General features: G+C 49.1%; 2 protein-coding genes across 2 annotated transcripts in view; one reads left to right on the top strand and one right to left on the bottom strand.

Annotated features, from left to right (window-relative positions):
- Positions 1–648, top strand: part of LOC125432694 (ankyrin repeat domain-containing protein 24-like) — a 17262-nt gene extending 16614 nt beyond the window's left edge. The window contains exon 7 of the mRNA XM_048496529.1: positions 508–648. Within this exon, the coding sequence (XP_048352486.1) occupies positions 508–648 (141 nt within the window). The remainder of the gene's footprint in view (positions 1–507) is intronic.
- Positions 319–16780, bottom strand: part of LOC125432693 (ankyrin repeat domain-containing protein 24-like) — a 16762-nt gene continuing 300 nt past the window's right edge. Inside the window, exons 2-5 of the mRNA XM_048496528.1 lie at positions 14957–16504; positions 12472–12648; positions 7632–7697; positions 319–1039 (exon numbers count right to left, since the gene is read on the bottom strand). Coding sequence (XP_048352485.1) covers positions 962–1039; positions 7632–7697; positions 12472–12648; positions 14957–16504 — 1869 coding nt within the window. The 3' untranslated portion in view covers positions 319–961. The remainder of the gene's footprint in view (positions 1040–7631; positions 7698–12471; positions 12649–14956; positions 16505–16780) is intronic.

The raw sequence follows: 16780 nt of genomic DNA, 5'->3' as shown, positions 1-16780 counted from the left end.
TAGTCAATGGGGGATGGGGGCACTCCCTTTGGGAGTCCATAACTTTGGACTCCCTGAACCAAACCTCACCAAACCTGGGTGATATCATCAGGACAGTCTCCCAAAAAATCCCTGAAATTTTAGTGCTGCTATCCTAAAAACTGCACCCTCTGCAGGCCAAACACGGAAAAACGCTGAAAATATAAAAAATCCCACAAACGAACTTGCAGTTTTTGCGCCCCCCACAAGGCGGTGCCCAGGGCAACTGCCCACTTTGCCCAATGAGAGGAACGCCTCTGGGTGCAACTGCTGAAGTTTTGTAGGATTTTTTTCTCTCCAAAATGTGGGAACTAGAAACTTGATCAATGTCATTAAATGTACGCTTCGAATCAGTGCGCGGGGCCCTCTGCTGTAGGATTTATGCATTTCTGTGACATCCCAGTATATGCGCAGCACTCCCATAAACCAGTTGGTGGCCGGACTCCAAAACATTGCCCCTCTCCCCATCTGTGTTCCCCTCCCTGTCAGAATCAACTTGCAGGCTCCTTGCAACAGGGACCACCCCGCACTCAACTACACTACCCACTCACCCCCTTCCCCATTAAAGTCTTTAACATAGTGCTGGGCAGAAATCCAACAGGGGCAGCAGGAGTGGAGGTGCGGCCATGAAGAACAGTGCCGGATTTCTTCCTACCGGGCCGTTGTTAAAGGGCACAGAGCTTCTAATGGGACAGAAAAGCAACGCATCCCACTCATTACTTGATAACAGATTTTCTGTGGCAGGAGGCTTCACGTGTAGATCGCGGCAAGGAGCGTCACAAACTGGGAGAGGCCGTGTCTTCTTTGGAGCCAGCTGCTGGGTGTGCAGAGGTGAGCAGATCATAGGAGGTCTTTAGAATTCCCCTGTGAGGAACAGCTCAGCCTTCCCCCACCCCCCCAGCCCACCCCCCAGTTGGAAATCAGCTCCTTCCTTCCTCCTGCTTCATCTTCCCTGTTCCTGCAGCCTTTGCATCTTCAAGATTTGGAAAAGAATTCGCTGGATATCCTCATCCATGTGACCCTGGGAAGGAAATTGGGGAAGCAGGTCAGCCAACGCACACCGGAGTTCTCATTTCATCCTGTCTCTGCTCTCTTTATCAGAGATTTCCTGAGCTGGTGATTATAAAAGTCGCCCATCAGACATACAGACATCTAACCCCAGAGGGCAGATAAGCCTTGTTGGTTGAATTTCTGCAGCTGTTAAAGGCGAAATCAGGAAATGGGATGGTCACCGGTTCATCGGCTGAATCCACGCTCATCAGGCTGCAGTTGAAGCTATATCAGTTGAATTTCTGACTGCCATGCCAGTAAGCCTGGATCAGGAAATCAGCTGGCAAACTTAATTAATATTTATTTGATGTTGAGTTGGAGCCTCCTTTTTAAAAAAACCTTTAACAGCTCAGAAATCCCAGTATGGAGATGGAGGAATGGGGCTGCTCACATGCTTAAGTTCTGCCACCGAGGCTGCTGTCAAAGGCATAGAAGCAGAGCAAGTAAAGGAAAGTTGGCCACCCAGCAGGAAATCACATCTCCTACAACAGTGGTGGTGAACCTATGGCACAGGTGCCATAGGTGGCACTCAGAGCCCTCTCTGTGGGCATGCGCAAACAGAACTCATCATGTGGGGGGGATCGCCCCTTCCCCCCACATCTAGGCTGGCCTGGGCCACTGGGCTCGATTATTAGCATTAAACCGAAGACCTAGTTTTGGGGAAGCAGTGTAGGTAACCCTGTTAAGCGCTGGTAAACCCCACTGATTTTCATGCAAAGAACTAAAGCACTATCCTTTACCTGGGAGTAAGCTTGGTTTCTGGCAATGGGGCTTGCTTCTGAGTAAACCCTCCTAGGGTCGTGAGTCACCCATTGGAAGAGTTGCACGGTTGCTTCAAAGCAAAGCCACCGACTGCCACCAAGCTTACTCCCGAGTAATGCACACCTCGGAGCCCACCATTTTTTCTAAACGAAAACCTCAGTATTCAGGTTAAATTGCCGTGTTGGCACTTTGCGATAAATAAATGGGTTTTGGGTTGCAATTTGGGCACTCGGTCTCAAAAAGGTTCGCCATCACTGTCCTACAATGTGTTTGCTTAGCAATATGGCCGGAGATGGATGACAAACTGGAGACGGATGGTAGATTTCTTTCTCAAGGGGTGGAATGCAGTTCAAAAGAAGGAAAGATATTTATAACAGTGACATCTTTTTCATTTCCACATTCTGTCAACAGGTTGTGCAGGTTTCAGAAACCTACAAGCCCTTTTCATTTGCTGAAAGAAAATGGCACTCCTCTGTCTGAAACTACATTCAACCCACTTAAAAAATCTACCCTGTTTTCATTAATAACTTCAACTTATCCTAAGGGGATGTTACAAGGATTCCCAGAATAACACATGCGATCCTGAACAAATAAATATGAAATGATTTCCAAAGTAAGGCATACAATGCGCAAAATAATGCATGTGAAATGATTCCTCAAGGAAAGTGTGTTGACACTTTGAGCTCTTAGCAGTTGTCTAAGGGCTTTTCCACCGTTTCATCCTCCTCATTTGTAAGTTCTTGTTTCTTGGGGAGGGGGGGGGGGGGGTCTGTTCAACACATTTTGCTCCCTCTAGTGCTGGATTTGCTATTACACCAGCTTCTGCCCTGCATATCTACTTGCAGATTTAAAGTGCAGGTTTTTATCCTAAACCTAAACCAGTATAATATTGAATCAATCACTAGTGGAGCAAAGCGTGTGCGGAACTGACCCCCCCCCCTGCCCCGCCCTGAAGAAACAGGAATTTCCAAGTGAGAGAAATTAGAATGCGGAATATGGAAAAGCCCTAAATAACCAAGGGCTTGTTTCTTTTGTGAAGTCCCAACAGATTCCCAAAACAAAGCCAAACACCTCACCCCAAAGGGAAAACCTGAATATCATTTGCCACTGAAACTTCCATCTTCTCACGCCTGTATTGTGGAGAAGGGGCCAACTTATCAACTATTCCCCTGTTGCTGCACCTTTGACAGCAATTTGAATGGCAGATCCAAGCAGGTGATAGCATTTCTGCACTTCGAACATGTTTTAGCTGCTGTTTCTTGCTGTGCCAATCACAGCAGCAGAGCTTGCGAAATTTTTGTTCCTGGCCATCTGGCAACTCTGCTGACCACCAAGTGAAATCTCAGGTTTACTTTCTTCCTTTTGCCTGGGGCGGCCTGACCAGGAATTCCTGGGTCAAACAGAATTTTTCAGCTTGCGCTTCCGCCGCCATAGATTATTGCTTCCCTCACAACAGTCCTGAAAGGTAGATTGGGCTACAAAATCACTGCACGTTGACCATTGTGCTTCGTGGTGGGGATCTGAGTCCAGGGCTGCCCAGTTTATGTCTGGCACTCGATCCACCAGTCCACACTGGCTGTCAGAGGCTTGATACACAAAACTTCTGCGTGATTCAAAATGTTGCATTCTTGTCTTAAAGCAAGGGTGTTTCTCAAACTCTCTTTATCCAGATTTTTAGCTGGATTTTAAAGCTACACATTCTGACGACTGGTGGGCCTGACACACGCACTGTCCCCTTTTTGATTTCTAGATAGTGCCGTTTCAACGAATGTCCACTCTTTCAGTTAATTCACATATCTCTGACCCGTCCTCTTCATGGCCTGTATTATGTGTGTGTGCACACATGCCCCGAAAGCAATCTTTTCAGCTGGGTCAAGATCCTTATTATGTGGCATTTTATCAAAGCACAAACACAACAACATGTACTAGGATACCAAGTATGTTAAGGTTATTTTAGTGTGCTGCTTTTTGCAACACAAGAACATGTAATCACATTGGCAAAAAACCACACACAAAGAATTTTGATGCAATCGGATATAAAAATTTTTCACCAGATGTGATGCTCTTCCCTCAGCAATGCTTGAGGGCAGATATAAAAAATTCCATAGGCAGGCTTTGCCCATGTGATATGGGGGAAATAGAGACCCTGACACATATTTTTTTACGATGCCCCACTCACAAAGAAATGAGGGCAAAACTGTTTGACTCTCTTCCAACATCAATTTTTCTTGGCCCTGAGGATTGTGCCATGGAAAGACTATTAGAAGATGCCAATCCGAATATAACCAGAGAGGTGGCAAAATTCAGTGCTTATGTGGTTAAAAGGCGTGGACAAGTAGGGCAATAAAAATAGGAACTCTGGATCAATGATTTTATCTTTTATTCAAATTTTATTCCAATTTTTAACTTGAACTTATATAATGGTTTGGACAAACAGTCTTTGGAAACTGGTTACCTCAATTTTATTTTGTATCTGGTCTGGAAATGTACTATCTGGATTTTATATTTTATATTTTATATTTTCTGGTCTTTGACCGAAATAAAATATTGATTGATATTTGCACCAAGACTGTTTTACGGCAGGTCTTCGCCTATGCAGACGGATGCATTGGTAGCCCAGGGCAGGAGAGATACCAATGAACAAAAGTGGAAGCGGGGGTACCCTGGGCATGAATACTTCTCTTCCAGAATTATTTGGGGGGGTTTCTAGTAAAAACAAGAATTCAGAAGGAGCAAAATGTAGGGCAAAATGAAATTCTGGAAAACGAGAGAAGAAATGTGTTCAGCCCTAATTTGAAGTACAGGTTAAAATGTCATGTGCTTTGGGTTTCTAGCCGATTTCACGTGTCGACTGTTTCTAAAGCAACAGTCTAAAGAAAACAAAAATTCTCCTCCTGTCTCTCCCCAGGGAAATTAAAGACCCATCCAGTGGGATCCGAAAGAAAGGTAAGAGCTGTGTCCTTCTTCCCCCAACACTACGCAGCAGAGGCATATGGGGGGGGGGAATGGTGCATGGAGACAGCCGTTCTCTGGGCGTCCCCGCTACACTGATACGCTGAGGACACCGCCCCCCCAAGCCAAGCGCCCTCCCCCCGAGTCCCTGGCTTCCAACCGGCAGTCAGCAGTCCTTTCTGCCCTCCCCTCTAGGGAGAGCAGACAGAACTGCAAGACTCCGTCTTTGTCTCCTTTGTTTTTATAAGCTTGGGGGTGGGGCTTGGGCCGGTGTCCTTGGGCTTCTTTGGCCCCGCCCACATCGATGATGACATGGGCGGGGCCAAGGGTGCCTGAAGATGACGAGGCAGCAGGACTTCCTGTTGCCTTGCCATCTTCCTGGACACGTGGGTACCCCCTGTCCCTAGGCAGATACGCCACTGCCACACAGCAAACACAGTTGAAGGAAACACCCACTGTGTGCAGTCTCCAACCAGAATCGCATGTCACTGTCTCACCACCATCTCCATTATACCATTTGCGGGACAAAAAAAGGAGAAAGGGTAGGGAAGGTTACATGACATTAATTCAGATCTTATTACAGTGTCCCTTGTATGCGTCTATCAGAGCCAAGTACCTGGCCCCCTAGTTGGTAGACCAAGTTGAGGCAAGCGATGCACAAAAAACTGTATTTCTCCTTAGTAACGAGAACAGTGCGACATTGGAGGCCGTAGCAAAATTTCTGTGTATTGTTGTTTCAATAGGCTCTTAACCATTCCTTCCTACCAGTATTATTGTTCTGTTGCTTCTTATGCCAATAAAGGTTATGAAATGAAATGAATTCAGATCTTGTGTTCAACATCCTTCTCACCAGACTCCCACCCTACAGAGTTGGGGTTTGGAACATTACAAAAGGTGTGTGCTGGATCTAGAAAGAGTTCAGATATCAGTTAACAAAACCCGAATTAAGCAGTTAACCAAACCCGAATTAAGACACACCAAGGACCTAAGCTATGAGGAGCTATAGCATGACCAAATGACAAAGGTCATTAAAGCAAGTGTATTCCAAGGTGCTCCATTACAGTCTGCTGTGTTTGTGCATGCATCTAGCTTTGCATGAATCTAGGATGAATCCAGTTTTTGTACTTTAGAGACTTCTGGGGCACCATAATTTGGATTCTCTCGAGTCAAGGCTTAAGCATTTTCAAAAATCTTGGTAAAAGTATTTGGCAAAAATGAAGTTGCAAAAGGATAATTAGGAAAAATAACTTATTCCTATAGATTTGATGTTGCATCATAGTTTTGTGGTTTGTGCCTTAGAATTTTGTTTGTATCAGTTTCATGTTTATATTTTAATAAATATTATTTAAAACAATTTACTCCTTTCCTGGAAACCAGCTTCTGACACTCTAAACTCTAGAAATAGAATCATGGTTCTAACCCAAGTTCTGAGTCTGCCACAAAAAAGAAAACTGAATTCAGATTGGATTATTGTAACATACTATACTTGGGGCTGCCTTTGAGCTGGAGGCTTCAGCTAGTACATAATACGACGGATCCTCTGCTGACCAGCGCTCCAGTTCTGAGGAGTCTGCAATGGTTTCTGATGCACTACCGGGCCCAATTCAAAGTGCTGGTAGTAACCTATAAAGTCCTAAACAGCTTCAGTCCTGGGTACTTGAGCAACCTATAAAGTCCTAAACAGCTTCAGTCCTGGGTACTTGAGGGAGCACATCTGCCCATATATCTGCTTGGGCACTGAGGTTGCCTGGCTGTCCTGCCCCCTTCAGAGGTGAGGGGCGTGGGGGCAACCCAGAGGGCCTTCTCAGCAGTGGCACCTGCACTGTGGAATGCCCTCCCACCAGATGCCAGCTGGGCACCTTCTGTTTGGAGTTTCAGCACCTGGTGAAGACCAGCCTCTTCACCCAGACACTTGGATGATTTCCGCCCCCGCCCTGGGATGGGGGCCTCGAGGTGTCCTGTACATTCCTCACACTTTGGGAGTGGTTGGGGTGGTGGTTTTAGAATCCAGAATGTTTTATGGTGCAAGGATTGGTTTTATAGTGGTTTTGCTGGGCTTGTGTGACGGCTTTTCTTGACACTGTTGTTAAGGGCAGAGAATAAATCTAAATTGCAAATAAATAAATCCAAACACAGGGCAACCCAAGGTGTTTTTTAAGCCCTCCCCAAGGCACAACTGCCCCCTCCCCACTGCCATGCAACAAGAACCGGCACAAGAGACAGACACAACCTGACACGGGCCAATGAGCCCCGGTGCAACATGCGAAGCACACAGACATGCGTCCACTGGATCCAAGCACTGACTGACACATGAATGACCTTCCAGCCTCCCGGAAAATCTCGCGCCAGGTCTGCTTCCTCGGGGTGTCCCGCCCCTTCCTTCCTTCCTTCCTTCCTTCCTTCCAAACCGGTGCCTTTAAGAACCCAGGTGAGGAAAGTGATTTTCCCCCCACCAAAAGCCGCATCCGGAGAAGTACTGAGGAGTGTGGGGGAAAGCAACGAGGGGGTAATGGGAGGAGAAGAGAAGGTGAAGGGTGGGAAACAGGTGCTGTTAAGTGGCCAACATGCACAAACATTCAAAACTCCAGACACAGGTCCAATCAACACACTCTCCTCACGTCCTCGTGCTCACCGGCAGTCACTCCGCACTCAGAGCCCACCAAGAATCTTTCCTGCATGAATTTATTGAATGGGACCTGGGCAAGTGCGTTTGTGCACCCGTGAACCCCATCTGGTCCTCTTCAAGGATTTCTGGAGGACAAATTTCTATTGGATGGCACTCCAGACACCTTCTTCATCCAGCATCCCATCCAGCCCACTCCCCAACACCAGGACCCTTGCTGACCCACCTGAATAGCGTAGAGAAGATGGCCCCTGTACAGCGAAACAACGTTGGTGTGTCGCCGCTCGGCCTCCTGAAACCAAAGACAGAACAGTGGTTAAGATCACTAAGCTGTGCTTGTTTGCCTCCCCCCCCCCCCCGCCGCCCCAGAAGAGGGAGCCCAGGTTTCATACTATAGCGCAGTGACAGCGAACCTTTTCGAGACCGAGTGCCCAAATTGCAACCCAAAACCCACTTATTTATCACAAAGTGCCAACACGGCAATATAACCTGAATACTGAGGTTTTAGTTTAGTAAAAATGGTTGGCTCCAAGGCGCACATTACTCAGGAGTAAGCTTGGTGGTAGTCGGTGGCTTTGCTTTGGAGCAACCGTGCAACTCCTCCAACAGGTGAATCACGACCCTAGGAGGGTTTACTCAGAAGCAAGCCCCATTGCCAGCAACTGAGCTCACTTCCAGGTAAAGGATCGCGCTTTAGTTCTTCGCATGAAAATCAGTGGGGTTTAACAGCGCTTAACAGGGTTACCTACACTGCTTCCCCAAAAGTAGGTCTTAGATTTAATGCTAATAATCGAGCCCAGGCCAGCCTAGATGTGTGTATGGGGGACTCTGTTTGCGCGTGCCCACAGAGAGGGCTCTGAGTGCCACCTCTGGCACCCGTGCCATAGGTTCGCCACCACTGCTATAGCGGAAGGCCGACCCCCTAACAATAGCCCGTGTTCCCCATCAGCGCCAAACAGCCCAGCAGTGGACAAACAGGGGGGTTGCATTGGCATTACACCAGCCTGTGAGGTCACTGCAGGGAAAACAGGAAGTGGCATCATTATATTGAGGCGTCACTCTAGGATTTGCCCGAAATGCGATGGTTTAACCTGTCCTTGTCTCCCAATTCTTTCTGGCAGACTGCTGGCTATATCTGGCGACCAAGAATCCAACAAAATATCCAGCGCGCCGTTACAGCACGTTGGGTGTCCTCAATTAAACACGTGAACAGTTTGTTTAAACAGAGCTGCTCTGATTTCTGCTAAGCGAGTCAGGAATCTTGCTTGCTTGCTCAAACGATTCCAAAGTGCTGCCACAGAAACAGAAAATTGAGGCTGGGAGGGAAGACTGATCTGTAATTAATCCAGGAAATCTGGATTAATTTCCAGATGTCCACTGAACATGTGGGCAATGAATCTGGTTTCTCTGGATAACTTACGGCAAGAATGCGGGGAAATTAAAGATTAAATCTGAGGGGCAGCTAAAGGAGAGGCCCCCCCCACCCCCCCGAAAAGCATCCCTTTGGGTAATTTTCTTGTTGGGAGCAACAGGGTAAAAAGGATTTACAGGGAGCATCTGTCCCTCAGAATTGCCACTATTATGCCCATCAACTAGCGCAGTGGTGGCACTCAGAGCCCTCTCTGTGGGCACGCATGCACAGAGTTCATCATGGGTTGTTGTTTTTTAAATCGCCACACACACATCTAGGCTGACCCGGGCCACTGGGCACAACGTGTAGGTAACCATGTTAAGTGCTGTTAAACCCCACTGATTTTCAAGGGAAGAACTAAAGCGCAATCCTTTACCTGGGAGTAAGCTCGGTTGCTGGTAATGGGGCTTGCTTCTAAACCCTCCTAGGGTCGTGATTCACCCATTCGAAGTGTTGCACGGTTGCTTCAAAGAAAAAGCCACCAACTACCACCAGGCTTACTCCCGAGTAATGCACGCCTTGGAGCCAACTGTTTTTTTCTAAACTAAAACCTCAGTATTCAGGTTAAATTGCCGTGTTGGCACTTTGCGATAAATAAGTGGGATTTGGGTTGCAGTTTGGGCACTCGGTCTTGAAAAGGTTCGCCATCACTGAACTAGTGAGATGTCCTGGCCTCGAGTTGCTCTGCCCGCTGCTGCTTGGTGGGGGCGCAGGGGAAAAATAGCTAGGAAATCAATGTTAAACCAATGACATGATGTCACTTCCCCTGAATATCTGGAAGTGATATCACCTCACGGAAATGACGTTCCAGGTTCTGACCGAAAATCTATGGTTTTACCATAGACTTTTGAGCAAATCCCAGCACACCACGGCAGGTAGTGGGCAGACATATTTATGATGATGTCATTCCCCCATGCCTGGCCCCTCTCACTGTTGGCAGCCAATGGCTGGCAGTCCTTCTGTCAACCCTGATTGGCTGTTTTTGTCATGATCCTAGACCTGAAGCTAAGGGGTGGAGAGGCCTGTAGGTAGAGCTGCCCCACTTTAAGGTCGCTTCCCCTGGTTCCATTCAGCAAATCAGAGGAGGGACCTACCAGCAGCAAACTGAGGCCTGGGCCTCTATCACCAGCAACATGTCAGACCTCGGATCTGGAAATCACGGAAACTGTAGATTTGTTCTGAAGCCTTTATTTCAGAGCGTAGGTAACATCGTCAAAGGGGAATCTGGCGATTCCCGCGCAAACCCCTTACCTATATCCTGTTACCCCCTCCCACTGAGCCAAACAGCTCTTACTATCCCTCTACAAACTACAAAGTTGGCTTGGACAGATTTATGGAGGAGAAGTCGATTTATGGCTACCAATCTTGATCCTCTTTGATCTGAGATTGCAAATGCCTTAACAGTCCAGGTGATCGGGAGCAACAGCCGCAGAAGGCCATTGCTTTCACATCCTGCATGTGAGCTCCGAAAGGCACCTGGTGGGCCACTGCGAGTAGCAGAGAGCTGGACTAGATGGACTCTTAGATGCGATCCAGCTGGCTTACATTTGTATGGAAATTTCTTACATGTTCTTAAAGCATTTTGCTACAAATATCGCCAGAAGCCGCAGGAACGGGGAAGTTTCACACCTTCCTTTGATAAGATTGTATCCGGCGGGATAACAGGCTGAGGAAGACACCAGACTTTTGCCCCGTATCAGAGAATGGTAAACCGCCTCCCCCTGCTCTGCCTGCAATCTGGCACTGACAGGCTCAATCCTGACACAACGCGGCGGCGACACTTCCAGTGCTCACCAGAAGTGATGTCATCACATTGCCGATGACATGTGGATGCTCTGGTATTTGGGAAAAACTCTGCGGAGAAAATGGCTTTTACCATAGAGCCGTGGTGGTGAACCTTTGGCACTCCAGATGTTATGGACTACAATTCCCATCAGCCCCTGCCAGCATGGCCAATTGGCCATGCTGGCAGGGGCTGATGGGAATTGTAGTCCATAACATCTGGAGTGCCAAAGGTTCGCCACCACTGCCATAGAGTGTTTGCCCAAATGCCAAAGCATCCCCAAACGGCTGGCCACATGATGACATCACTTCTGGTGTGCAGTGGGAGGGATGTTGATGAGTCGCTAGTGACAAAGGTGGTGGGATTCAGCCGGTTCGCACCACTTCGGCAGAACCGGTTGTTAAAATGGTGCTTGTAAACAACCAGTTGTTAAATTATTTGAATCCCACCACCGGAACCAGTTGTTAAATTATTTGAATCCCACCACTGCCTAGACTGTCAGGTCCATGCCTGTCAGTGCTTAGATGTCTTGCTGTGTGGGAATTGCAACTGTTTCCTGTAAATGCTTTCCTGCTTCCCTCTCCCCTCCCTGGCAATTCCCTGGCGCCAGCCCCCCTGCGGGAAGGTGCGAATGTTCCCAGGTTTCTTGAAGCTCTGTAGTGCAAATGTTATACACTCTGCGAAACACATTTGGTGGGAATCAAATGGGGGGGGATTGAAGGATATAATCGCTGGATCTAAGCGGGAGAGCTTAGATTCAGCTTTCTCTGTTACTCTACGTGTTGTAGAAATAAACTGCTTTAGGACTTTCCAACAGTCTCTGTTATTTCCACGTTCGAGAGCCTGACATAGACCTCATTTCACTGCCAATAAGTCCTCCCCACCCCCTGCCTGTTTCAACCTTACCTGTAGGCCTCAAGACCTCCTTTTTAATCACATGGTTACAGGTCATGCTGCCAAACCTCAGGTCTGGGTTGGGGATAAATGGAGGGGAAAGTAGCAGGTAATCAGGGACGAGAAAGCAAAGTTTTGACAGGGTATATAAAAGCCCTGTCCTTGGAATTAATGGTATACGACACATTTTGAATGTTACCAGGTTTCAGATGGCTGCTGTATGGCCTGCCAAACTTTTCTAAACTTCCTCAACTTTTTCAGGGTCTATGCCCCACCACCCCCTTCCCCATCCCGATAGTTAATCATTAGAAGTTTGACAGAGCATTGGGATGAGAGATCTGAGGCTGTGATATTCACCAGTCACTATCTTATTATTGCTGTTTTATGGTATTTTATTACAATTAAGAAGAAGAAGAAGAGTTTGGATTTATATCCCCCCTTTCTCTCCTGTAGGAGACTCAAAGGGGCTTACAATCTCCTTGCCCTTCCCCCCTCACAACAAACACCCTGTGAGGTGGGTGGGGCTGAGAGAGCTCCGAGAAGCTGTGACTAGCCCAAGGTCACCCAGCTGGCATGTGTGGGAGTGCACAGGCTAATCTGAATTCCCCAGAGAAGCCTCCACAGCTCAGGCAGCAGCTGGGAATCAAACCCGGTTCCTCCAGATAAGAGTGCACCTGCTCTTAACCACTATGCCACTGCTGCTCCATAAACCATTAACTGGTCAATGTTTTTAAGCTAAATTGTTAGAACTGTTTACGTGATGTTTTAACTGTGTGTAAGCCGCCCTTAGTCAGGAAAGGGCAGGGTATCGAGTTTAATACTAATAAATAAATAACATTAAAAAATCTCAGTGTACAGAGGCAATCCAACTCAGAACACCAGGTCCTGGGGCAAAGAGGGAATGGACATCCCTTTCATACCATGATTATGAGGGTCTTGCCTCCCCCAACTCCAATCCCCTCCGCACAAGATACTCACAACCAACTGCTGCTCCAGATCTTTGATTTTGCCCTGGAGCATGGCCAACTGATGCCCCTGGTTCTCTGCCTTCTGGGGCACGACCGCTTTGGGCGAGGTCCCCGCCTGGCCGGAAAGCTCAGACAGGTCGTTCAAAGCTTCTTTCAACTTGAAAACCTCCTTCGAAAGTTCTGTGATCTGCAGAACAGGAGGAACCGGTCATGTCCTTATCCCAAGAGTCCCCCTTTCACTTTAAAAAAAAAGAGTTTAAGAAGAAGAGTAGAAGAGTTTTGGATTTATATCCCCCCTTTCTCTCCTGTAGGAGACTCAAAGGGGCTGACAATCTCCTTGCCCTTCCCCCCTCACAACAAACACCCTGTGAGGTGGGTGGGGCTGAGAGATCTCCGAGAAGCTGTGACTAGCCCAAGGTCACCCAGCTGGCGTGTATGGGAGTGCACAGGCTTATCTGAATTCCCCAGATAAGCCTCCACAGCTCAGGCGGCAGAGCGGGGAATCAAACCCGGTTCCTCCAGATTAGATATACGAGCTCTTAACCTCTTACGCCACTGCTGCTCCTATTGGTAAATATTGGTAAATTATTGGTAAATATTATTGGTAAATATTAAGAACAGTACATAGTAACAATAACGATTTCAACAAAAGGCAGTAAAATATAACATGTTACAGGATATATCCATTGTCAAATATTTAGTTAGTCTCTAATTAGAAGTAAGAGGAAAAAAAGAAAAGAAAATTAAAGTTAATGAGTTGTCTTCTTTTGTTGATGTCCCCCTTTTACCTGTGACCTTCAGTTATCAGGCGAACTGGGGTTTTATCCCCCACTATTCTCCCCAATGGGGACCCAGGGCCTCATCTTCTCCACTCCATCCTCACAATGACTGTGAGAATATGTGACTGACCAAAGGTCACCCAGGAAGTTTACATGGCAGAGTGAGGATTCAAGCCCAAGCCCCCAAATCCTTGTCCTGCACTCTAACGGCTAGACCAGACCTGGGCATTATATGGCCCACGGGCCATATCCGGCCGCGCACCCGCGGCCGCATGACCTGACTGGCCCTACCGTGCTGGGACAATGGCGCCTTTAAAACCCCGCAGAAGCTGGACACATTGCAGCAGCATGCGGCTTCCCACCAAAAGCGGGACGGCTGGTCACCTTATCCTCACAATGACTGTGAGAATATGTGACTGGCCCAGCCCTCCCACAATATTTTCATGGCAGAGTGAGGTTTCTTATGCAGCCCCATGGAAAAAATAATTGCCCACCCCTGGGCTAGACAATGCTGGCTCTTAGTCTAAAAAAAGCCAACAACAAAACCTCCACTGCAGAATGTGTCGTCAGAGGCTTTCACGGCTGGCTTGCGGATTTTCTGGGCTTTGTGGCTATGGTCTGGTCGAGGCACGTCACCAAAAGGTGTGTTTATTTCCATGGCACAATGTGGAGTGATTGTGCAGGGGGGTACACTCCGCACTGTGCCATGGAGAGAAACACATCTTACTGTGACGTGCCTCTGAAGGTGCCAGCCACAGATGTGGGCGAAACGTTAAGAGCAAAAAACTACCACACAGCCCAGAAAACCCACAACAGCCGCTCCACTTCGGAAGTCAGCCTGTGAATTGTCCTGCTGATCTTTCCTGCCTCTGAAGCCTCTGGGAATGTGATAAAGATTGGTTGATTGGGGTGCTGTGTGGTTTCCGGGCTGTATGGCCGTGTTCTAGCAGCATTCTCTCCTGACGTTTCGCCTGCATCTGTGGCTGGCATCTTCAGAGGATCTGATGGTAGGAATGGACATTTTCCCCATCGCTACAAAGAAAGAAGAAGAATGAACAGAGTTTGGATTTTGCCAGTCCCCTTTCTCTCCTGCAGGAGACTCAAGGGGAGCTGACAATCTCCTTGCCCCCCCCTCACAACAAACACTATGGACTGTAGAACTGAGTGGGAGCTGACCAGGATACTTCTACTCAGATCCATTCAGCTGTGACCTTGCTAGCTTCGAGGGTACTCCCATGGCTACAGGCGTCGTGGGAGTGCATGCCAGGCTAATCTGAATTCCCAGATAGCCTCACCACAGCTCACAGTATATAAGCGACACAGCTGGGAATCAAACCCGGTTCCTCCAGATCAGAGTGCACCTGCTCTTAGCCACTATGTCAGGAGAGAATGCTGCTAGAACACGGCCATACAGCCCGGAAACCACACAGCACCCCAGTGATTCCGGCCGTGAAAGCCTTCGACAATAGATTGGTTGATTGTTGGGGTGAGATTTGGCAGCCTCTCTAGGCTGAGCTGAGAAGGTTCCCCATCATACAAAGGATTCTGGGATGTATTTCCACACTATGTTCCATTTGTGAAGATGTTGTCCCATGGGGGTAATGATGTGACCCCCCCCCCCTTATGCCCAATGCTACTCACTGTGGGCTCCAGCCATGGCCGCCCATCTCCAGCCTTAAGGCTTCCATTCCCAGGCCCCAAGTGTTCACGCCTCACCTTCTTGTCCTTCTCCTTGACCAGCTTGGCCGAGTCCTCAATATGGCTGTGCAGCTCCTGGATCCGGTCCGACTCGGCCCGCAAACTCTTCAGCTGCTTTTCTGCCGCGGCCAGCTGGGCCTCGGCCGCGTGCTTCTCACTCTTCATGAAGAGCGCTTCCCGCTGCACCTGGAAGACCTCGGTGCAGGTGCGTTCGTGCTTCCGCCCCAAATCGGCCAGCTTGGCGTTCAGGGCTTCCACTTCACCCTGCAGGCTGGCGCGGAGCTGCTCGTGGACCCCCTTGGAGACCGCGTCCTGCCGGACGGCGTCCAACTCCGTCTGCAGCCGTGCAAACTCCTTGTTCTTCGCGTTCAGCTCTTGTTCCAGCAGTTTGGACTTGGCCTTCAGTTCCCACAAGGTGCCCTCCAGAGCCTCCTTGGCGCGGGCGTGCTCCACCAGGGGCACCGATTCTCGCCTGTAGCTCTCCGACTTCTTCTGAAGCTCCGCCAGCTCCTTCTGCGCGGCGGCGTGGCTCTCCTTCAACTCCGCCACGCGTCCTTCGGCCTCTGAGAGCGATGACTTCGCCTTCGCCACTGTCTCCTCGTGTTCCTGCTTGGACACGTATTGGGAGGCCAGCCTGTCCTTAGAGGCCTGAAGCTCCTTCTCCAGTTTTTTGCGCCCCTCTTTGAGCTTCTCCACCTGACCTTGGGCTCCCTCATTCTGCTTTGACAAAACCTCCAGCCTTTCCCGCAACCCACTGGCCTCCTCTTGCAGGCGCTGCCTTTCCAAGAGGCCTCCTTGGGCCATTTCCGTCTCCTTCTTCAAGGTTTCCCTCAGTTCCCTCACCTCCGCCTCAGCAGAGCTGCATCTGGTCAGCAGGGCCTCCTTCTCTCTGGAGGCCTCCTCCAAGGAGATGGCAAGAGAGGCCTTCATTTCCTCGGACTCCTTGGTGGAGGGGCCCTGCGCAGCAGCTTCCTTCAGCTGCCCCTCCAGATCCTTCACCTTCTGGTCCCGCTCCTGGAGGTCCTCTTGAGCCCTGTGAAGAGCAGCCTTCACTGTCTCTAGTTCTGCTCGGGAGCTCTCAACGACCTCCTTCTCCTCCACCGACAGGATTCCTAACTCGATTTGCTCCTGGAGGAGCGTCGCTTCCTTGAGGGCAGCCTGGTATTTCGCTTGGGTCTCGCTCAGCTCTTTGGCCATCTCTTCCAACTTGCCCCCTGTGGCCGCCTCCTCCTCCTCCTCCTCCATCCCCAAGCCGGAGTTCCTCTTCTCTTGATTTCTGTTTGTCCCACTGGCCAGCGAGCCGCTCTTCTCCAGAGCCTCTTTGAGGGCTCGGATTTGCTGCTCGTAATCGGACTTCAGGTTCTCATACGCCTCCGCCGGGACGAGTTTGCAGGAGGCCTTGTTAGCCGCAGTGCCGCCTTCCTGGGCCTCCAAGGCCGCCTGAGCCTCGGCATGCTGCTCCTTCAGTCTGTCATACTCTGACCTCAGCGAGTCGTACAGGATGACGGGGATAAAGTCCCCGGAGGTGTCGACGTCGCTCTCATCTCTCTCATAATTCTCCAGGATCTGCACAAAAGACAAAGTTGGTTGGTAGGGGGAGAGAGAGAGAGAGAGAGAACCGCAGAGCGCCAGAAGATGGTCCCTAAGCTCATCTTTATTTGGCAGGATTCTACCCCTGGGGTCTTAAAAATCAGCTCTACAGGGAGAGCTGCTTAGGATGGTAAAAGACCCACATAGAAGAGTTTGGATTTATATCCCCCCCTTTCTCTCCTGCAGGAGACTCAAAGGGGCTGACAATCTCCTTGCCCTTCCCCCCTCACAACAAACACCCTGTGAGGTNGG

The sequence above is a fragment of the Sphaerodactylus townsendi genome, linkage group LG05 (genome assembly GCF_021028975.2).
Source record: "Sphaerodactylus townsendi isolate TG3544 linkage group LG05, MPM_Stown_v2.3, whole genome shotgun sequence".
Classification (NCBI taxonomy): domain Eukaryota; kingdom Metazoa; phylum Chordata; class Lepidosauria; order Squamata; family Sphaerodactylidae; genus Sphaerodactylus; species Sphaerodactylus townsendi.
Note: the sequence above shows the minus strand (reverse complement) of the source record. Positions and strands in the feature narration are given on the sequence as shown.